This window comes from Myiozetetes cayanensis, unplaced genomic scaffold, assembly GCF_022539395.1.
Source record: "Myiozetetes cayanensis isolate MyiCay16 unplaced genomic scaffold, myiCay2020 scf9, whole genome shotgun sequence".
Taxonomy (NCBI): Eukaryota; Metazoa; Chordata; class Aves; order Passeriformes; family Tyrannidae; genus Myiozetetes; species Myiozetetes cayanensis.
Window position 1 is genome coordinate 6,792,942 of NW_026088185.1, and position 23,219 is coordinate 6,816,160.

At 43.8% G+C, this 23,219-nt stretch overlaps 1 protein-coding gene across 13 annotated transcripts in view; it reads right to left on the reverse strand.

Moving 5' to 3' along the window:
- LRRFIP1 (LRR binding FLII interacting protein 1) overlaps nt 1–14,240 on the reverse strand; it is a 114,499-nt gene extending 100,259 nt beyond the window's left edge. For all 13 annotated transcript variants that reach the window (XM_050340042.1, XM_050340045.1, XM_050340040.1 and 10 more), the window contains exon 1: nt 14,106–14,240. In XM_050340042.1, coding sequence (XP_050195999.1) covers nt 14,106–14,195 — 90 coding nt within the window. In that variant the 5' untranslated portion in view covers nt 14,196–14,240. The remainder of the gene's footprint in view (nt 1–14,105) is intronic.
- Nucleotides 14,241–23,219: the final 8,979 nt, after the last annotated feature.

The following is a 23,219-nucleotide window of genomic DNA, read 5'->3' on the forward strand; positions in this document are numbered from 1 at the left end:
TCCCATCTGGTCCCATAGACTTGTGAGGATCCAGGTGGCTCAGTAAGTCACTAACTATTTCCTCCTGGAATACAGGGGGGCTATTTGGTTTCCTCTCTCTGTCTACCAGCTCCAGAGGCCAGTTGCCTTGAGGGCCACCTGTCTTACTGGTAAAAACTGAGGCAAAGTAGGTGTTAAGTACCTCAGCCTTCTCCTCATCTCTATTAACTATGTTTCCCTCCGAGTCCATCAAAGAATGGAGGTTTTCTTTGCCCCTCCTTTTGTTATTAATGTATTTATAGAAGGACTTTTTGTTATCCCTAACAGAAGTGGCCAATTTAACTTCAAATTGCGCTTTTGTATCCCTGATTTTCTTTCTGCATGATCTAGCTGTCTTCCTGAATTCTTCGTAAGTAGCCAGCCCTCTCTTCCATAGTCGATAAACTCTCTTTTTATCCCTGATTTCCTTCAGAATCTCCCTGTTTAACCAGGCTGGTTGTCTTCCCCGCCGGCTTGCCTTTCGGCACACCAGTATGGCCTGTTCCTGTGCACTCAAAACTTCCTGTTTGAAGCACATCCATCCCTCCTGGACTCCCTTGTTTTCAAGGGTTGTTTCCCAGGGTATGCTCTGGACTAGACTTTTGAATAGGTCAAAATCTGCCCTCCGGAAGTCCAGCGTAGAGGTTTTATTGTTGTTTCTCCTTGAATTTCTGAGTATTGAAAATTCTATTATTTCGTGATCACTATTTCCTAGGCGGCCTTCAACCACTATATCTCCCACCAGCTCCTCTCTGTTTGTAAACAGCAGATCTAGCGGGGCCTTACCCCTGGTAGGTTCATTTACCAGTTGATGAAGGAAATTGTCCTCTATACACTCCAGGAAATTCCTAGACTGCCTCTTCTCTGCAGTATTGAGCTCCCAGCAGATATCTGGCAGGTTAAAGTCACCTACAAGGACAAGGGCTGACAATTTCGAGACATCCACCAGCTGCTTGTAGAATAATTCATCCCCTTCATCATCCTGGTAGGGCGGTCTGTAACAGACACCCATGATGATGTCAGTCTTGTTGGTCTTCCCCCTGATTTTGGTCCACAGGCACTCAACCTTATCGTTGCTGACCTCAAGTTCAACAGGGTCCAGAGAGTCTCTAACATATAAAGCCACCCCTCCACCTCTCCTCCCCTGCCTGTTCTTCCTGAAGAGCTTATAGCCTTCCATAGCAGCACTCCAGACATGCGAGTCATCCCACCATGTTTCTGTGATGGCGACTACATCATAGCCTTCCTGCTGCACAATTGCCTCCAGCTCCTGAAGTTGTCATGGTAAGACATAGCCTACTTCCAAAATTTAATTAATTAATTTAAAAATGTTAAAACGAGGGATAATGCTGTAGAAGCCATTAAAAAATGCAGACACTCAATATTGTTTGAGTACCCTTTAAAAAACATTAAGTCCAAGACAACTTTCTAGCAGTGAAAAAGGTGCACTTTCCTTTCCTAGCCATGTATTTGAAAGAAGGTATTCTCCTTCTTCCTCACTCAAGTACCTTTTTCCCTGGGAAGGGTTGACCTAAAAACCAAGGTATTTAAAAAGCAAATTCCTGTTTAGAGGTAAGTACTTTCATAAATGGGAGTTCAAAACAGAAACATTCAAGTATCAAGTCAGAACAAAGGGTTCAATCTTTCTTTACAAAGAACTTTCATTTCAGTGACTATAAATATCTACAACTACACACATCTAATAGACAAATTATCTCCTCACGCCTCATAGGTATACCTCTAATTTCTGTCACAAAAGTCACGGATATCAGAGCTCTTCAAATAATTAATAATAATAAATCCCTAAAGGTACATTCCTACCTGACTTCAAGCAAATGAAAGACAAAACAAACTTTTACATGCAATGTTAAAATTCAAAATGGGAGACGACCTTTAGTGCACCTTCCCCGAGTGGAAGGTTCTCAACCACAAGCAGATTTAATTAAATTTAGCTCTTTAGACTGATTAGGGTTAATAAAGCAATTTGTTATTAGACCGTTTTATTATGTTTACAATATGATGTTTTGTTGGACACCATGTAAGGGTCACAAGCTGCCAGGCACTGGTTTGTCGCCCTCTTCAACTGCACCGATTTTATATGAAATTTAAAAGAAGGACCCCGGTGTCATCATAAGCACTGGAGAAGATCAGAAGTCTAGTACATAAATCAAATTGTATGAAGGACTCTACAAGAGATGTCACCAGAGAGGATTATTTTGATTTTATATATAAAGCACACCACATTTCAAACTCACTATATACAAGAGAACTCTTGTAAAAATAAAATTCAGCATATGCAAGAGAACTATTGCAAGAATTGTGATTTTTCATGCCCCTCACCACTAAATACTTCTGTTAAGCAGTGGATGACTCCTCTGTGTAAAAAGGGTTTGGGGAGAGCCAGGTGGGAAAGAGTTGCATGGAATTCTTCAAATTGTACCAACTTCCTGCAGAGAGACTGTTTCTGAATAATTCAGATATTCTGCTACAACAAACAGCCCACAGCTTTCCCTCAGGCTACCCATATTCTCATGAAAAAGCCAGGACACTTCAAATACAGGCTGGAACTCTCCATTTGTAACATCCACCAAGGAAATGCCAAAACCTGCTTGAAAAATCTGATTTAAGGAAAAGTGTCTATATCCAGAGACACCACCTTAAAAAAAAGCCTGGTGAAACTGCCTTTTCTTGCTAGTACAGCTGTACACTGTAGAGTATGGATAACAGTTTCTACTACACCGTGCTTTACTGGATTTTCTGTCCTTCAAGCACAAAAAATCAAACTTCAAACGTTCAGCAACGGTGCTCTAAGCACGTCTCTTCAGGAGGGGAGCCAAGTTCTACACCTCAGTTTGCAGGAAAAGCACACAGGAAATTTCACAAAGAAAATGTTTTAAAAATTCATACTTCTCAGGTCATTTCAAGAGACCTGTCAAAAAATAAATTAAAACCAAAAAAATCTTTAAAAAAAAAAAATCACACTGTGCCCTATATCTCACTTTTACAACCAGTTCAAAAATTTGTATCTACAAGACAAACTTACCTGGTCAGTAGACAGAAGTCACCCACTCATGCTGCTATCATTCCATAACCCATTCCCTCACAGGAAAAGGAATTCCCGGAGAGAGTCAGGACATGCCAAGACAACTTGCCCAGGGTGCGATGGTGCTGCACAACCCATCAGCTCGGATTAAAGCTAAGAAAACAACATTGTTTAAGAAACGATTGGACAGCTTTTGCGTGGGGGTGGGACAGGATTAGTGCATCCAAACTGGGTCTGAGCCACAACAGATTACCTGGAGAATCCGTGTCCTAACCCTCATTAACAAATTAGTTTACTTTGAAACACACTACCAGGCCACACACACCTCATCTAGTGGTATAGCAGAAAAATAACCTTCTCAGTTACTTACTGGAGTTCTGGGAATCAAATAATGCCACTTGGAATACATCAACAGCAGAAGACAGAGACAGCTCTCCCCTGCTCAGCTCCTTTCTTTGCTTGCTCCATTTTTCCCCAACAGCGATTACCACCCAGCAGACACAATTATGACTTTTATCCTCAGTCTCACATAACACCCAAATTGTGTTGATTGGTAAGTTTAATGTCAGGAACAGCTGTGTTTGAAAAATGGCAAAGTAACAAGAAGCGGGGAGAGAACAGGGTAAGCCAGCAGCAGCTCAGCCCTTGGAGAATCACATTCTATTAGAGGAAATTACAATGAAAACCCAATTCCCTTAAGGTTTCCTACCAGCTCCTGAGGTGCACTCAGCAATCTTAGAAATGTTATACACAAGGGGTTTACACCTGATGGCTGTATTCACGGAGCTCTTATCCAAGACTATTCTTTTGGCACACTGTAGTGATTTTACACTGGGAAGACTGAAAGAGCAGACTTGTTAAGCCAGAAGTATCTCTAGGTAATGCAAATCTAAGAAGCTTGTTTCTCTATTAACAGGTTGAGCCTCCCCCAAAAAAAAGAGGATTTTTGAAAAGAGTATAGCTCACTACAAAACCACTGATCTTTATTTTCTAACGCTAAATTTCTAGTTTGCTTGGGTAGACAACAAGTTCCCTCTTGCCTGAAAATTGTTAAGTCTGACAGGTTATACTTATTCCACCAGTGATACAAAAGCATTTCATCAGCGCACACAGAGAACCTTTCTTTGCTTGCTCTAGTTCACCAAATAATGATTTTTTTCGCAGGGTAATTAAACAAGAATGGACAAATATTACTAAACCCACTGTATAACCCTCTATAAATAAAACACTGACATTATCCCTTGTATCCACACACAAGCACACTATTTCCCAGAGCCCCTGGATTCCTCCACAGTTCATTTAAAGGTTAGGTCACATCACTGTTTCAGTGTACCCATTTCACATCGGGGCAGATTTAAATTTCATATTTAAGAGACAATGGAATAGCACAACCTTTGGGTATCCCACAACATGTCCCAGAAGCCCACTTTCATTTTCAACAGATGTTGAATCAACATATTTGTCAATGTAAATCCTGTTAGAGCCCAGCAGTGCATTCAGCAAAGGAAGAAAACCGAGACCAGCACACACACATTTCATATGGGAGAACCAACAACTTAAGGAAAACAGTTTATGGGAAATACACAGTTGCACAGCAAAGCAACAGGGTTGTAGACCATCAAAATATTAACTGACTTATTTCCTAAAAACACATAACATTAAATCTAATATTTTCCTAGCAAGTCCATTGAAAGGACTTGAAGATTACAATCTGAGAGAAGCAAGAAGAAATACAGATTTAAAAAAAAACCAAAAAAAAAAAAAAAAAAAAAAAAAACAACCCAGTAGGCTGTTTTCTGTTAGTGTTCATAGTCAGCAGAAGCAAATATGATTTCATGGGCTTGTGTGAAGACTGTAGCATATCAGCACCAATAAAAACAGCCCTATCTGAACTATCTGACTCTGAAGCAACATGTGTTTTAAAAGGGAAAAAATGTGAAGCCACAAGAGTCCGATAGGAGACCAGAGCCCAGGGATTCTTCTGCCTGTAAAGCACACCAAGAGCCTTTCCTTGCTCTCCTGTCATCCTAATATGTTAGCTGATAAACGCTCCATAATTAGAAGACCCAAGTGGGGATGCCTGAAATCCATCTGACCTGAGGGAATGAGTTTAAAACCCTGACCCAGCTTTTAGAGTGCCAGATACCCGGGTATTACGTTTCTGTCTACTGGAAGGGGTTGGCAACGGCAGACAAAAGAGACAGACCCAACTAAACATGGTATTCAAACGTGGGATTAGGGAAAGGTTATTTTGGGATGTAGGAAGTACTCAAAGGAGGAAGGTAAAGAAAAAAAAAAAAGAATATTAAATTTAAACCAGATACTGGCGAAGGGAAAGGTCACAAGATACGCAAAAGCAGAAACCAAGAGGGAAGAAACATTACTCCTTTACATTCCCTGTCTGTGCAGAGATCTGCACTCTGGGCATCTGTTGGACTGCAGGAAGGGTTTGCAAAGAGTCACCACTGGGACAGAGGCATCACTGCAGGCAATATTAACACAATTAACAAAATATTAACACAAGCCACTGCCCAAACAGCTAAACCAGTAAACACGCAAATAAACTGTATTTGTGGAACTCTCTTCCAGTAGGCCTTTCTGTTCTGGGAGAGATAAATCAATCTGACACTAATTACACCCAAAAACTGCAAGTAATGATGTTATGGTAAGAAAAGCCCAGCTCTGAGGTATCTGTTTTTGAGGGAGGAAGTCAGTTGGAGATACCATCTTGCTTGTTTCTTTGATAGAAGTTTGAATACAGATCGAATAATCCACTCTCATTCATATAAACATTCCGACAGCTCAGAGGAAAGAAAACTGTTGCTCTGAAGCCTAAGTATCATTTGTGTCATTCTTCACACATCAATGATAACAAGCACTGGCCCTACCTAATTATCAGGTATTAAAAATAGGAACACGTTCATGATGATACACCTGGTAATTTTGGTTTACCAAAGACTCCAATTTCTCATACAGCAGCATATAATACCAAAATAAAATCTAAGTATTTTGTTCCAGAGCACAGGAGCTCACAAAGCATTGGAGGACTAGAAGGCATCCAGTGTTTTTACAAGTATAATGTCAGGATTAGGCTGTATGACAAAAGAAGCTCTCATCTTGCAAAGAAACCAACATGCAGGAAGGAGGACAGAGTGGTGATGAACCCTGCAAGGAGCCAGAAGCAATGGGAAACGAAGAGACTTCCTTGCCACATCCAAGACTGGAACATAGCTCGGATTTGGCACAATCAGTTCACTTTCCTTGTCTCCAGCTCAACTCCTAAATGCTGCAGTAGCATTTAGGTGGATAAACCCACAGTCCATGCCAAGCTGTTGGCTCACAGGCTGCAGGCACACAGAAGGGCAGAGCAGATGCGACTGAACAAATCCACCTCTCTTCAGATCACACCCAGGCTACTTCACACTGGAAGTGCATCTCAAAGGAATCAACGTGCCACTTCTAGGTCAGAAATTTTCAATTTCTGAGCAATTAGCTCAGACACTCATTTTTGTTGGCACCAAACAGTATCTTAAGTCCCTAAATTAACAAAAGTTATTTCAATGTATTCAGTGAAACTTTCAAGTCAGAACTAGTCACTCACAGTTTTAGAACAGAGCTGTGCCCTTTATGTACAAGTATGCTCAAAACCCAAAAAAATCCATCCTTCCTTAACCAAGAAACAGCTAGTTTTGTTAAAACTTTCAAATGTTTATGCCTCAGGATAAACCCAACACACATTTTTCAAGGGATTTGAAGACCAACATTCCCCCCATTTCAGAATGCCACACCCTAAAGCGGCACATACTTCACACAGGAAAACATGAAACATAGAGGGGATGGAGGAAGAGAGCACAGGATTGCAGGTTAGATTGCTGTAGTGCAAGTCAAGTCAAGTGCAAGTCAAATTCATCTTGGGAAGATACTAGTCACTGCTTCATTGAGCCAGGGATACACCCTTCTCTGCCCAGTTTTTGGTTTAGGCATGCATCCACATCCCAAAACAAGCAACACTCCATTTTGGAAACAGCATTAGTCAGAGTCAGCTTGCGTCTTCTCCCCTCCCAACACTCAAAACTCTCTACTGGTTAGGCCATAAAAGTGCTCCTAGCTCTGCTCAGAGGGAAATATTTCCCAATCCTTGCCCTTCAAGTTGCCCTCCACACTTCATGTCACTTATTTAAACTTGTTTAAAGGCAGAATTAGAAACCATCCAAATATTAATAGGAAATGTCTTTGGTGTTGTGGTCTAACCAGCGAGTACTCTGGGTAAGGACAACTGTCAAACTAGCACAGTGGGCAGAGTTATGGCACATTCCTGCCAACAGGAAAGTGGTACTTCTGTGGTTTTTCCACAGCCCCTGAACATACGACTTTTGTAGCCTCTCTGTAGCCTCCAAAAATCATTAGTTTTTAACAGCCTGACTAGAACTTACACATTTTGATACAAGAAAGTTATGTCACATGATCATTCAGCTACTTGAAGTCATTTATACACCACAAGCACTGCATAATTAAAACCAACACGTGCCTACCAGTGAAGCATTGCTTTATTTAGTATTTATTATGCCATATCAAGCTTCAGTTTCAACAGTTAAATCTTCTACTACCAAGCCTCTGAGAGTTGCCTTACACTTCTTGCAACCCACCAGCAACACCGGTGGTTCTCCATCCTCAAAACACCTGAGCTCCAGCACATCAGACTATTCAGTTTAGGAGGATACTGTCACTAGTCTCACTCTCCTATAAGAGGTTACGCTACTCACAGGATGAAGTGGCACACAGCAGCTCTTCACCAGGAGGAATTTACCTTACAGCACCTTACTTTTAAGAGTTTAAAGCAAAATTAGGGACAAAGATGCTAGGCTGGAATCTAGGGATCACAATACCCTTGAGCTGCAGTGATCTGTGCCACAACTCATTCCAGCTACCCATGGTGTGAGAGATACATTCACTAGGAATTGGCTAACACCAACTGCAAGACTCTACACCAAGCCTGCCCATAAGGATGTATTTTAAATGTATTTTTGCCTAACACAATGTTCTCATTTCAATGCACATACCAGTTATTTTTCCAGCACTAGCTGGGAAAGTCCTACAGCCCATTTCTTATTCCATAACTGAAATAAGGTGAAAGGAAAGGAGAGTGTCTTGGGAGTAGATGGTTACAGATATCTTCCCACGAGAAGCCCTTAAGCACTTCCCTCATCTTTCCCATGTGAGGAAGCCCAAAAGCAGCTATTTTTCTTTGCATGCAAGACCAGCTACATCTCTGGTGGATTCAGAGGGATGAGCAAGAGCATAAGACATCGTGGAGCTTTCTCTGCTTCTGGTATTGAAATGACCATGCACCTTCCCTTCTCAGAAGCATCTCTGGCATTTAAAATAAACTCTCAAAGCCACCTTACGACTTCTCTGAAGGAAAATTTGGCTTGCTGCAGCTCCCTTGCCCCATCCCCCCCACACCATTCCAGTGGGCAGCTTTTCCCCAAAAAGTATTTCAACACAAGCGAGACAACAGCTGATATTTCAGAGCTGCTATTTTAAGGATTGCCTACGAGTGCTTCTGTCTAGCTAGACAGATTCACTGCTGACTTGACAGGAGGAACAAATACCTTGCTTCACAAGCCCCACATATTATGTGGATTATGCTCCTTGCAACTAAAGGATGAAAAAAAAAAAAAAAATCTGAACAGTGTTGAAAGCATTGCAAGTACATCTGAGCTCCAACTTCATTCAGCAACAGGCCTGGAAAAACATCCTTCTAGATGAAGTAATGATTACTATTTCATCCTGCAGCCAAGCTCAGCATCTGGGCTTGCAAAGAAAGGGGCTGGGCTTCCCATGTTGTTAATCCTACCAGTAGTCTCTTGCTTGACTGAAACAGGAATCACAGTTCCTAAACAGCTGTTTCCTCGGACAGCAAGAGAACAGCTGAAGAGGACTCAGGCCACGCACGGACACAAAGGCAGGCAACTAATTATTTCAAGTTCCAATAGGCATACTGTGAGGCAGACTGTGCTGTGCAGTGGGAAACAGGCACAATCTTAAGATTTTTATCTTCTTCCCAAACCTTCCAAAGCTGCTCCTTCACACATTTCTTTTGGAAAAGATTGTAAGTGATGCCAATGCCATTTGTTGGATATACAGACATAAAACATTACGAAAAAGGAGTGTTTGATGAAGAATATATTTGCTACATAAAATCATCTCAAATTTGGAACAATTCCCCATGCCCTACTGGCAAGCATCGCCTACAAAATCCTCCTTCCTTCCTATATTTAGGTCACCTAGGCTGAGTCAAGCTCTCCGAGAACATCCCTTGCTTTCATAACTTTCTGTTCTAGAAGGGAGACTTACAGTCAGACACGCTTTTTCACATCATATGTTAACCCTCAGAAAGGCAGAAAGTAATGCAGTAAAAAAATAAGTCAAGCACTGGTGCTACATAAGCCAAACTGCTTCTGAGAGTTTCTCTTGGAATATTCATCTGGCTTACAAAAACCTTCACACATCTGTAATGCCAAATACTGCTCAAAACAGGTCTACCACTATAAAAGAGGAACACAGATCTTACACGTGCTTTATCTCCTATATCCTTAGGGAACACACTGCTTTAAATGCTCTGGTTTGCATAACAGTTCAATAAAGTTTGAGAGGCTTGTGTTTGCATATACAAATATCCATTCTGCTTGGTTTAACTTCAACTTTCATCAAATTGTTTCCATCTCTATATATGGAAGTCACCCAAAATTCTGTATAAACCAGAGATCTCTCCCCCAAAATATCCCCTCAATTAAAAAGATTTCACGTTCAGTGATCACAGCATCTCTTCACTAGTCCCAAAACTCCAACTTAGGTTTTTGAAGTTCCTTAATACCTTCTTACTGTAATCAGTATTTTAATGGTTCGTTGGTTTCACCTGCATTTTGAGCTTTTTCTACTCAGCAATGTGTTTTGCTCCTCACAGGAGTGTAACATTTCAATTTTTGAATCACTAGGCATACAAGCTAATGCCCAAACTAAACACTTCAATAAAACAACCAAAATAATGATCCATAAACTGATCATTGCAGTCACTTAAAAAATAATACTTACATATGTACAAGTACATAGGTGACAATTCTTGAAAGCGACATAAGAGTGTACAAAGAATGAAGACACAACTGTCATAACATTACCTTCTTTTACAATAAAAATAAATTATGTTGCTTGAATTACTAATTTCAAATTAATTAATAGCTAAGGAGTTCTACACTATAAAATAATGGATGAAAAAGATTTCTAGCAAAGAGATGACATAGGGCAGGATTGTTTTTTCTGAGCAGTATAACACGCTTGCAAAACAGTGGCAAAACAAGGTGTCAATTACTTTCCTAATAAAAACAAGAAATTGACCTTCTCCTCCTCATTCAAGAAAACAAAAACCAGTAACTACTATTACCTGCCTGTGAGAAAAGTACCTTATTTACACAGATGGTTGTCCCCTGCTGGATTTGCAAAACTCCTTCTGCTTGTGTAACAATTATTACTGTAGCAGAAGTTAGCAACAAAAGTATTCCCCTAGGAATAGTGTCTCAAGTAATCATATCAAATCCAGGTAATCCAAGCAGGAAACCAGCTCCTGGAAGGTTCAGCAGCCCAGGACTCTGCCTTCCCGAACCATGCATGCACCAGCCCCACAGATGACTGCGCAGTACACGGACACGACTCCCACTGGTTGTGCTGGCACAGACCTTGAGGAGTATCAAACTGCTAGATTTTGCAAACACTGCTGGTACGTACTCACCGAGGAACAAAACAGCCCAAAAGTTTCCATTGACCTAAACACTGAATAATTACTGGCGTCAATGAGAATCTGAAAGCAGAGAAGCCGATCATTGATCGGCTTCACTGTCATCTGCAAGGGCTGACACCCGGGGAAAAAACGAGCTCAGTAACACAAGCCAGGTGTGTGTACAGCAAATCCTGAGTGGCAGCTGTCTGTGGCTGTTAGAAACCCAGCACACCGTGTTCTCCTGTTAATTATATTTACATATTTGCCATCCACTTAATTACCACGTCTGCCAGGAACTCCGTAGCCAGATTTAGTGGTACAGCACTGTGCCTTCTACCTCCCTTCTAATTAGCTCTAGACAAGGTGATGAACTACTTGCAGCTGATCTTGTTCAGAAATTGCCTCAAACATTAAAGCTTACTACTAGTGGCTAACGTGACTAATACTGCTACTAAGCCCTTGTCACTATAATGTGCTTCACTCTTACAATTTCCTTCCGCTTTCTTAGTTACTTCCCCGCCAGGCCGACCCGCAGGGCAAGGGCTGCCCTGCTCCCCACACCAGGCTCTCCCTCAGTCTATGCAAGACTGCACACACACAGCAAGACACTCCAGCTGCAAATTCAAAAAAAAAAAAATCATGCTTCAAATGGCAGGAGCTTAAGAGAGTCCTCACAAGCCTTACTGTCTCCTTATAGAAGCACATAGTAGGGCAAGAACGGTGGATTTGTCAAGATACACCGACAATCACAAAATAAGACTGGAAAGTGTCAAAGCAGCACAATCTTTCTGGTGGAAAACCAAAAGGAGAGAAGATATACATATTTCAGCTCACTCCGCAGGATCCCAAGGTAAAAGCACCTCTATGGATCGGTCTGGTTTGGATGCTCCTTTAGGCTCCCATCTTAACATAGGAAAAATGAGATTCTAGGATCTGCAAATAACTTGCAAGCACCCCTGGCTTCTGGACCAATGGAAAGAGAGGAGTCAAAACCTATGTTCAAACACAAAATGTGTACGTCCCAGCTTTGTCTGAACACCTGTGAGGAAGGCTGGGAGAGACCAAATGTCAGTAACCCTTATACCCTTCTTAACACAAAGACTATCAGCATCCCTTTTAGGAAGAGACAAAAGGTTTAATCTACATTTTTTAAGAGTTTTAAGATCATGCAGAAGCAATCATCTGAGATCCTTTGTGTGGAAAACAGGCAGTTAAGCAACAAAACAATCGTAAGTGCATAAAACCCAGAGAGAGCAATGTAAATAGTTAAAATAATATGGGAAAATGCCGAACCTTGAACTTGGCAGTTCACAGTTTTAGCACTCAAGGGAAAAAGATAAAAGACACGCTTATGTTGGGCTTTTTGAGCAAATGGAGTTGTCCTTTAAACAAACCCCAGGAGAAGAAAAAAAAAAAAAACACAAAACACCACAATATTTGAGGCCTCAAACCACTGCACAATGCAGTGAAAATCAGATCTAAGTTAAAGAAAAGAGAAAGTGAGAGAAAAATGTGCAAAGGATAACCTAAGCCACCTGTTACAAACTGATGTTTTCCTTGATCCAATGACAGCACAGCCAGGACACAGTCACGGAATTTAAACTCTCACCCCAAAACAACTCTTAGGATATTATCATGACACAAACTCTAACAGACAACACAATCACTCTTGCTATTTTATGTCCAGACAATGAGTTATTCTTGTCCTCCTACCTCAAACTCCATCCCCAGGAACTTTCTCATCTTCTCATTATACTGCCACAAAAATCTGCCTTCTGGAAACATGTTATCTGAATCACTCACACAAAAGTCAACCTACTGCATGTGTTCCAGTGATGCTACAAACCACTTCAAAATGGTACACAAGAACAGTAAAGGCATTAGTGATAATATGGTGCTTGATGCAACAGCTAACTCAACCTACCAGGTAGTGCCACCAAAAATAAGCTACATATTAGCATCATTCTTTATTCTGCTGCAACTGTGATTCAGGAAAGGAAACCACAAGAGACTTAAAATCTCTTCTAGAAGAGTGATTTATCTCGCAACCCATCTTGGGGTCAGACCAACACCAGGCGAGGAGACTCACATAACCCATACTAGGGGAAGTAGCCAACCCTGGAGCAGCTTCGACACAGTGAATCATAGAATGGGTGGGGTTGAAATGGGCCTTAAAGCTCATCTAGTTCCAAACCCCTGCCATGGGCAGGGACACCTTCCACTAGACCAGGTTGCTCAGATCACCACCCGCTCCCAGGATGCAGCTTCCACAACTTCTCTGGGCAACCTGTGCCAGTGCCTCACCACTCTCACAGTCAAGAATTTCTTCCAAATATCCAATCTAAACTTACTCTCTGTCAGTGTGAAGACGTTTTCCCTTGTCCTGTCACTACATGCTCTTGTAAATAGTCTCTCTCCATCTTTCTTGTAGGTTCTGTACAAGAGAAAAACCCCAGAGCTGCTTATCCCACTCTCAGGTTAGGGTTGCCCATCTCTCCTATCGGAAGACTGGGGGACCAAGGATGCAGAACAACCCATGTCAGATTCAGTAAAGACAAAAAAGGAATTCACGTCATTCTGGTTAGCACTGAACTAATGCAACTGCACCCAAGAAGAACAAGGAGGTAGCAAGCAGCCACCCATCAGCTGGTTTAACTAGTTAAAGTTGAGCACAATGCAGTATCTAGTGGTCAGCAGCACAAATATACGTCAGTTTTCAAGACAGAGGGTTTAATTATGCCTACACCCAGCATCAGCCTGCAGTATTCCGATTTTATTTTTTCACTTCCATCCATGGAAGTGTCCACGGCCAGGCTGAATGGGGCTCGGAGCAACCTGCTCTGGTGGAAGGTGTCCTTGCCCACAGCAGTGTTTTGGAACTAGATTATCTTAAAGGTCCCTTCCCACCCCAACCATTCTGCGACTCCATGATTTATAAGTACCCGTAACACACCCGAGCGGCCTATTTTCAGTGGTTTAACACCACTCTCAGTGTTTCTCAGCAGCACACGATGGATGACCCCCTCCCGGAGGCGCTGGAGAGGGGGTGGCTCCGGCACCGCACGCCCTTCCCCGCACCGAGAGCCGGAGCGGTGCCCAGCAATGGTCACACAGGCGGAGGTGAAGGCGGGTTTTCCCCTCGCCCTTGAGCCGCCGTGGTGCCCGTGGCCGGGGGCGCCTGCGCGGCGCTGGGGGGAGCCCGGGAGGAAAGAGAGGGGAGGGAGGAGGATGGAGAAGGGAGAAGCGGGGATGCCGCCTCCCACCGCTCACCTCGCGGGCGATCTGGTTGAGCGCATCGTCCTCCGCCGTCAGGCGCTCCCGGTTGGGCAGTCGCTTTCTGCCGGCACCCTGCGTCCCCATGGCGGACCCGGCGGCACCGTAGCCGGCCCGCTCCCGCTCCCACTCCCCGCCAGCCCCGGCCGACCCTCCCGCTCCCTCCTCCGCCGCCGCGCCCGTCACCGCCCCCCGCCCCGCGCATGCGCCGCCGCCCCCCGCCCTGAGGGGCAGGACAGGGCCGCTTCAATCGCCCCCTCCCCTCGAAAGTGGAGTGCGGAGAGTCCCTGCCCGCTGCCCTCACCGCCCACCCCCAAAAAGGGAGTTCGGAACGTCCCTGCCCGCTGCCCTCACTGCCTACCCCCCATAAAAAAGGGGTTCAGGGGGTCCCTGCCCGCTGCCCTCCCACCCCTCACCACCCTCCTCCCGCCGAAATCGAGGTGCGGGGGGACCCTGCCCGCTGCCCTCACGCCCCTTCCTGCTCCTGCAGCCCCACTGGGGACGCTCTCCCCGCTGGGGTGGGTCCCCAGACTCCCCACCAAGCTGTGGGAAAGTCACATCATCACAGGATCACGGCACGGGTCAGGTTGGAAGGGACCAGCAGGTCCCATCTGGTTCAGCCTGCCTGCTCAAGCAGGGTCAGCCCGATGCACATGGTACAGGATTGTGTCCAGACGGTTCTGGAATATCTCCAGTGAGGAAGACTCCACACCCTCTCTGGGCAATCTGTTCCAGTGTGCGGTCACCTGCACAAGAAACAAGTTCTTCTTCATGTTCAGGTGGAAATTCCTGAGCATCAGTTCCTGCCTGGGCAGTTGCTGGGCATCACGGAGTATTGCCTGGACCATCCTCTGACACTCTCCCTGCAGATACTGACAGACATGGATCTTCTCGAGGCTCAACAGGCTCAGCTCCCTCAGCCTTTCCTCAAATGAGAGAGATGCTCCAGTGCCCCAATCATCCTCTCTGCCCTCCACTGAACCCGCTCCATGTCTCTCCTGTACTGAGGAGCCCAGACTGGACACAGTAAATTTCCCAGAAATCGTGGAAAGAGGCATCAAAACCTCACTGGCGGTAAAGCTGGGGTGTTCCTCTGCCACAAATATGGGGGAAACAGGATATAAAAGTGTCTCCTCATGCCCTGAACCCTCACACAGCCTCCTAGCCCTGTGGGATCTCTTCAGCAATGAATTTTCCTATTATGTGTAAGTGGACGTGATTTGTGTTGGTGTCAAGTACATCAGTGCTTAATTAATTTGCATTGACAAGGAAAATGTATTTTCTCAAGCTCACCTTATTACATAGACAGAAAAAAAGGGTTACAAAATCCACCCACTCTCTTCTGACCAGAAAGCTGCATTTAATCTTTATGGCTTAATTTTACCATTGATTTAAACTTGATAAAGGTAAAAGCCAACACCTGCCTGCTCAGTATATATTGGCAGTTTTCATGTGCAACACCTGAGATTTGGGTCATCCTCAAATTAACTGGGTAGAGATATTGCATCGATGCTGCTCCATGCACCTGAGACTGTTTATCTTACAAGGAAGAAATGATTTTTTGTCAGCAGAAGTGGATGGATGAGTACCTCACCTTGCTTGGGCATTAAAACGTGCATCACATCCTCACATTCGGCATCAAGTTTACTCTGACCACACACAAGTGGATAAAAAGGGACCTGCTCTGCAAGACAACACCAGGGCCATAAACTAAGCTCTCACCCTGGAGGCAAAGCCTTGCTGGGTCTGGTTTTCCTAGATATCCCTCAGGCTTCCCTTCTTCACCTCCCCAGGGCCTGGCTTAGCACTATCACCCTTTCAGGCTCTGCATAACGTCTTCCTTGAGCCCCTATCCTTACATTTGCCCCTGCCCTTTGAGGAATTCCAGCCAGAGAGGCGGGGCAGAGCCTTATTTTTAGGTCCCTGTTACCCAGGGATTTCAGCCACCTGTGCAGCTGCATCACCGTATCCATGAAAGGAATTTCCCGTTCAGGGGTGCAGTAAGATTTGCATCAGTGCTCTTTGCCTGCCTGGCTGAAAGCCCTACAGAGGCTCAGTTGTATGGCCAACTGAGCCTTGGGCTAGGCAGGTTTCTGTCCAAAAACCTACTATGAGGGGACAAAGGGAAGGGGAGAGAGGAAGGAGAGAAAGAAATAAAGAGAAATATGGGGGCAAAGGGCGAAAGAAAGAGGAGAGAGGGAAGAAGGGAAGAAAAAAATAGAGGGAAAGAGAAATATGAGGTGAAGGGGTGGAGAGGGGAAGAGAGGGAAAGAGAAATACAGGGGAAGGAGGAAAGAAATGGGTTGGAGAAAGGAGGGGAAAAGAAATAAACAGAGGGAAAAAGAAATCCAGGAGAAAGGTGGGAAAGTGAGGGAAGAAGGGGGAGAAGAAAGGGAGGAGAATAAAGGGGGGGAAAGAAACAGTGAAAGAAAATGGGGGAAGAAAAAGGGAGGAAGAAATAGAGGGAAATACTGGAAAAATGGGGGAAAGGAGGGGAAAGGGAGGAAGAAGGAAAGAAAGAGATGAAGAAGGGAAGAAGGAGAAGATGAAGAAAACAATAAAGCAGAGGAATTGGAAAAGAACAAGCTATTGTGTGACTGCAGTCAGATTTCAAATCACACATTGAATGTGTGCTGCAGTGTAAGAAATCCTTTTTTTCTCACATTCCAGATACACACAGTAATTTTTTCTTTTAATACAGACAAAATAAGCCATCTTGTTATAAAAATACTATACATACAGAATTTGTTCAGATAAATATGAAATAATGATTCAAAAAACATTAGTTTTGGCTGCACTATGAAGCGCAGTAAGTGAAAATGAAATACTGAACGTACATTTCTTATTTTAACAAGCAATATGAAGTCGAAGCTCATTTTGTCTGAGAGTCATGAATGTGATTAATGATACTCAGACAACACTGAGTATCCTGTGCCAGTTTTAAAGGGCTCTATTTCAAGTGCACAGTACATACCTCATTCTCCAGTGTCCTGTGTGCAAGGAGGCTGTTTTGTGCAGAGCACACCCCCCAAAGATACAATTTTCCACTCTTAAACAGAACTGTCTTGAAAAACCTCACTCTTGAGAATCAGAACAAGCAATCGGCTGTTAAAACTGGTGATGGTGTACTTGACAGACCTCTTTTACATAATAAAATGGATGTTTTTATATTCTGTGCAGGAAAATGTGATTACATCTCTATTAGCAGCAAGCCCTGGAATAGGGGAATCCGGTGGCAAGGACAGTGTTAACTGATGGTGTTAAAACAAAATGTTCCACTGTAAGGTCACAGCATCTGCCAAACCAGAAATGAAGCCTGACAGCTTTAACAAGATATCCATTAGTCCAAGGAGAGTGAAAATCTTGAAGACCTTGGAAAATCTATACTTAGGAGACAAATATTTTGTTTTGTCAAGATACGTGACAGGAGCAGAGCTCCATTAGCATTGTAGTATTTTGCAAACAGCAGTGTTATCCAGCAGGGTCTGTGGATTTATTAGTGGAAAAAAATTACATCACGGACAAGTATGTGTTGGCACTGAAATTCTGCAGAAATTGGTGCAACTAAAGGGCTTGTACTTTATTAGACCTCCTAAGGAGCCCAAGATGATCCTCTCCAGCAAATCAGACCTCCTGGGAAAAGCTCTCAGGTGCTGCCACATTTGAACAGTGTCAAGACAGGGCTCAGGAGAGTGGTAGTGTCCATGCAGATTTCATCCAGATGAAATTCATTACTCTTGGTTCATCTTTTCAAGTCAGCGGAGTCGCTATTTGCATCAGCAGAGCTCTGACCCTCTGGGAACCTTAATTAGCTTTGTCATGTCTAGCCTGGGGCTTGTACTCACACAGCAAAGCCATAACTGACAAGTGTCTTCCCGGGTGGTCCAGAAAAGAGATCCACAAGCTTGGGTTGACCAAAGAGAATACAGTCTTTGAAGTTGTGAGCTTCCAAGCCAAGCTTTAGGAGGACTGGAAAAAAAAAATCCCACAACAGCAGCAGACAATTATCTTGATCACTTTTACCAACAGCAACTTACATGCTATACTAAATGTGTGGGTATATTTCTGAAGAGGGCTTATTTGTTGCCTTCACCTTGCCAAAACCCCTCAGTGACTTACTGGCCTCCACTAGTCACCTTAGCATGCCATGAGAGAGTTCTTCACCCATAAATTTTTTGCAGGTCACTGAAGATGCCACTTTGGGGATCTCAAGGTCTCAATATTGGATCGCTTTTAAGGTTGAGGAAGAATCTTCCTTCAGAGGAAGTTTTTCAAAGGTTAACCTTGGGGTTGATTTCATTTAGTATTTTCATCAGCACCCTGACACAAATAGGACAGCACTAATGAAATAAGCTGATGACACAGTGTTATGAAGTGCCACCAAAAAAGGAGGATAAAGTCCTATAAGAGGTTAAGGACTTGAGAAACAAGTGGCATGAAATCAAGCACACAGCCAATACCATGACAAGAGCTAAATTCATTACCTCATCAGCTGTTAATAAGCAAAAAAGAGGAAGTTCAGGGGTCATAAACTGGTCACAGACTGGTTGTGTGCCACCATCACAATACAAACACTAAAAAAATTGCATTTAACATTAGAGCACTTCATGAAAGGGTCATTGCACAACCATCCGTAAGACCTTACCTAAAATGGTACCTGCAGGTCTGCTTTTCCGTGCTAAAAAGAAACCAAACTTGAATAGCTGTGGAGAGAAAAACTCCTAAGATAAGCAGGAGGAGGACTTTACTGAGACGAAAAGAGGTTGGCTCGTCTAGCCAAAGGCAGAACAACTGCGCCTCTTTTCTATAAACTCCACTGGAGATAAGTGGGATGGGGATGATGCCATGTAAAATTTGGAGCCAAGTTAGCATAAAAGCATACAGCTGAACAGGCCATATATAATTGTAGTCTGGAAATCAGGGCTTCCTTGCTAAACTTCTGGACATGCATCCAAAAGCTCTTTTACTATAGCCACGGTGAAGTATGTTAAGTCTGTGGTTAGCACTATACCAAGAGTCTGTCTGCCTTAACAAGCACTAATCCAAACACTGCAGGCTTTTCACCCTGCCAGTAAATCTACCACATGAATATCTATCACAGCTGACACTCAACAACCCCAGAGAGGTTGTTCTGGTCCCATTGATGCTTCTGCTTGGAGGAAATAAGCCAGCCTTCACCCAGACTGACACGGGCAAGCTCTGCATGACTGTGCCAGGCTGGGAACTTACCTGCAATGTGCAAACTATCACTGAGCTCGCTGAAAACAGCTCATCTTGGGCGAAAATGGAAACTCACTCAATGCAGCCTCTGCAGACCTAATCTAATTAGCAACAGACACACCATGGCTCAGAGTGTTTCAGTGCAAAGCAAAGTAAAGCCAACTCCACAGCAGCTGTGGTTGTGGGGAGCCAAACCCATCCCAGGCTGTTGAACAGCAACCATTTGTGGTGCCTGGCTCCCAAAGATGGATGGTCATGGTCTGCTGTTTGCTATCTGTGCTCCTATCCCTATTCCTGGCCTGCCACAGCACTGCTGAGCTGCAAAATCTGGCTGTTTTGCCTCCTGTGGTTTCCCTTCTTGATGTGTAAAAACTCCTGTATTTTAAGAAAGCCCCAGGCTATCTTCAGAAGAAAATACATCCTGGTCTTTTGCACCTAATCTAAAAATACTCCTTGTTCCCTACCTCAAGTGCTATAGGGATAAAACCTATTCCAGACTGGGGGATGCTTGGCTAGTACAGTACCTGCATCCCTGCCTTTTCTTCACAGGGCCTGGGCAGAAGGCAGGCAAGAGATCAATATGCATATTTAATTTGGGCATACAGCCTCTGTTTCTGTCAAAAAAATAATCTGAACTAGTTAGTCCTTCAGCCAGACAAAATTGGGATGGCTTTGGCGAAAACAATGCATTACATCAGCTGAAGCAGCTGAGGAACTGGCTCTGCAGTTTGGGACTAATATATCAAAGCATTCCTGCTGTCGTTGTGCTGGTGTCCTCACCCCACTGACAGGGCATAGACATGAGAGTGAGGAATCACTCTCACATGGCCTTGCTACAAGGCCTTGATGTGCCTGCTTGTTTAATTTTCCCCGTATTTTTTCTGTGCCATGCTGTGTGTGGCCTCATCCACTCCCATCCCACATGTTGCAGGGTTAAGCTGAGCCACATTTTCCAATCAGGCCCTCCGTATTTTCTTAAGCTCCAGTTGTTTTGGACTGGAGTAAAACATAGCCACAATACATGGTCTGAAAACAGCCAGTTGTTTGTAAAAGACCAAGTGCTTGCACTAATTAGTCATACTGTCCTATAAAATGCCATATGAACATGCTTTTGGAAGAGCTTATGGGAAACCACATCACAGTTAAAACTCCCTCAGCTGAAGCAGAAGAGGGGGAAGGAGGTGCTGTTTAGTGTCCCAGTGGAAATCTATCCAGACTCATCCAGAACACAAGTCAGAGGCAAACTATCCCTTTTCTCGAGCACAGAAAACAGTGCCCTGCTTCTATCCCTCTTTCATGCTTGTCAGGAAAGAGGTGTGTTTTCCACTCACCTATTTAACAGCAAAATGAAAAATCATCAGGTCTATTCTCAAGGAACAGTTCCAACCACTTGCCATCAGACAGAGTAGCACCTGTATGATGTCTCATGGTTCTGTATTATGACCTGAAGCTGTGAATTGCTACCCCATCTCCTGTCACCTCTCTGGTCACCCACCTACACAGAGCAGCAGCAAACAGGCAGTGTCAGCTAACAATTCCTGGCTTACCTAAAATAAACCATGCTGGTGCGAAAGGATCTCAGATTCCAGCTGTGATAATCACTAGTAGGACAGGAAGGCAGGTCATTATAGTTTCCTGAAATAAAGAAGTTTGCCTAAACTGGTAAGTAGAAGATGATGCTGGTAACAAAACATTAGAGGAAACGGAGACAAAACATTTCAGATGTTACATGTGTCAAGAGTTGGTGCATCTGATTTTAAATGATAACACATTTTTCTGGCATCCACAGCATTCCTGGTTTTCCGTGCACAGTGACTGATGAATGGCATGTGGGACTGACTCATCTGCCCAGTGCTCTCTCTGCCCTCTGCCTCACTGTGCACCATCAGTTCCTGCAGCCCATCCCAGCCCTGCAGCAGGTACCATGCACTGCCATATTCCTGTAGGCTTTTCCACAGAGTTTATAGACAGCACTAAAACTCTTCTGATCCTTCCCTCTAGGAATGTGAAGGAATTAACTCCTCTGTTTTCCATCTACAGAGCCAAAACAGCCAGGCAAGTGTTTTCAAAGCCTCCGGTATTTAGTTTTCCCTCCAAATGTAGCAACAATTAAAAGAAGATTCCCCCCTCCCCACCCCAACATAACAAGTTGCTGCAGAACCCTTTCATTTCAGCTGCTGTAAAAACAACAAATAAACAAACAAATAGATAGATAAAGCACTGAATACCCCAAACTGGACAGAAAGCAAAATATGTGCTTGCATCTAGAAACCACCAATTTCCATAGCCAGCTGAATGGCTTGTCAAGGAGTGGGCTGGAAACAGATGCCAGAGTCAGGAGCAGAATGGCCTCAGCCACAAGCTTCTGCTTTTCCTTCCTTTTACTTTCTGCCTTTCCTAGCTGTGCCTTTCCCTAAGGACAGCTACTTGATATAACTACTTATTGCAGGGTTTCCAGCCTTAAGCCACGTAGGGCTGGCCACTGTTAGAAGGAGGCATCTCCCCAGGGATTGACAGGCACCGCCTTTGTTGCCCAACTTCAATTTCTACAGATGTTTTCATCGTCTCTGACCTTGAAGCTGTGGTGGTAGAGGGGAAAGAAAGAAAAGACACTTCTCTGTGGCCTCTTTTGGGGAAGTTACTTGTTTAAGTTTCCAAAACATCCAGAGCGCATTAGTGGTTCAACTCAACTAATTAGAAATCCTCAAAATAATTTTTAATATATTTTTCAATTATAGAAGGGATTGTTCTAGGTAAGAGCAGATAATGGTTCCACCCCCCCCTCCCCAAGGCATCTCTGTTCCTTCCAAGTTTATTGGCAACAGATGACTCATTTCACCTCTGCCTAAGCTTTTACAACTCTTCCAGAAGCATCTGCCCCTAAACGAGGTTACTCAGGCTCATACTGATGAAATAATTTCTATTCTTGTGCCTTTACAGACCATGCCTGTAACAGCCAGTGCCTGAGACTAAAAACGAACTGAAAACCAGCCAAACATTTAAATGTGACCTGAAAAAAACAGGATGATGCTGTGGCCACCGGCCTGGTTGCAAAGCATTGAGAGGCAAAACTCATCATAAAATGCCCTGTGAAGTTGTCTGGGCTACACATCCTAAAGCTGGGTGGGGACTTCAGGAAAACTAAACTTACATTCACACCCACGCAATCTTTCCGAGTTTGTGCTATGCAACATTGCTTAACTATTCCTCTTTCCAAGAACAGGCAAAACATTTTCAGTTGCATTTATTGCAACTGTGTCACAAACAGAGAGAGATGAAATGCTTCTGAGGGAGATTACTGAGCTGGGAGCAACTTTTGGCTGTCGGGGAGCTTCTCTATAGCCCTTTCCTCGGAAAGGTATTGCCTACATCCATTTTTAGCCTGGTTTCCTAAGGGAACATGTGTGATCACTCTGTGAGCATGCACCAGTCCCAGACTAATAGCTTAAGCCAGCTGGCCAGTTGCCACAAAATTTTTCAGAGAGGTTAAAGTCCATTCCAAACGTGATATCCCCACTGGCAAGAGAAGCAGCACATGGAGCTCCTGGTAGACACCAGACCTGCACCTGGAAGAGAGTGCTTAAGTGCTTTAATCATGTAAAATGCTGCAAAAGCTTCACCTTGTCAGATAACGATGTCTCTTATTTCACAGAACCATTTCCTTCTTTTCCATACCCCTCAGGAGCCCTCTCTCCCTTTGAAGTCAGGTACCCCACCCAGAGACAAAGGTCTCCACATCACAGCTCCTCTGGCAAGGTGGGCTGGACTCGTGGAGGGAGATCCTCTGGCCAAGGTCTGCTGAGTAAAAGAGAACATGAAGTCTGAGATAACAAAATGTTCGATGCAGACTTTCTTACTCAAGGAAGTCACATTTACCTTTCACAAAAGCTG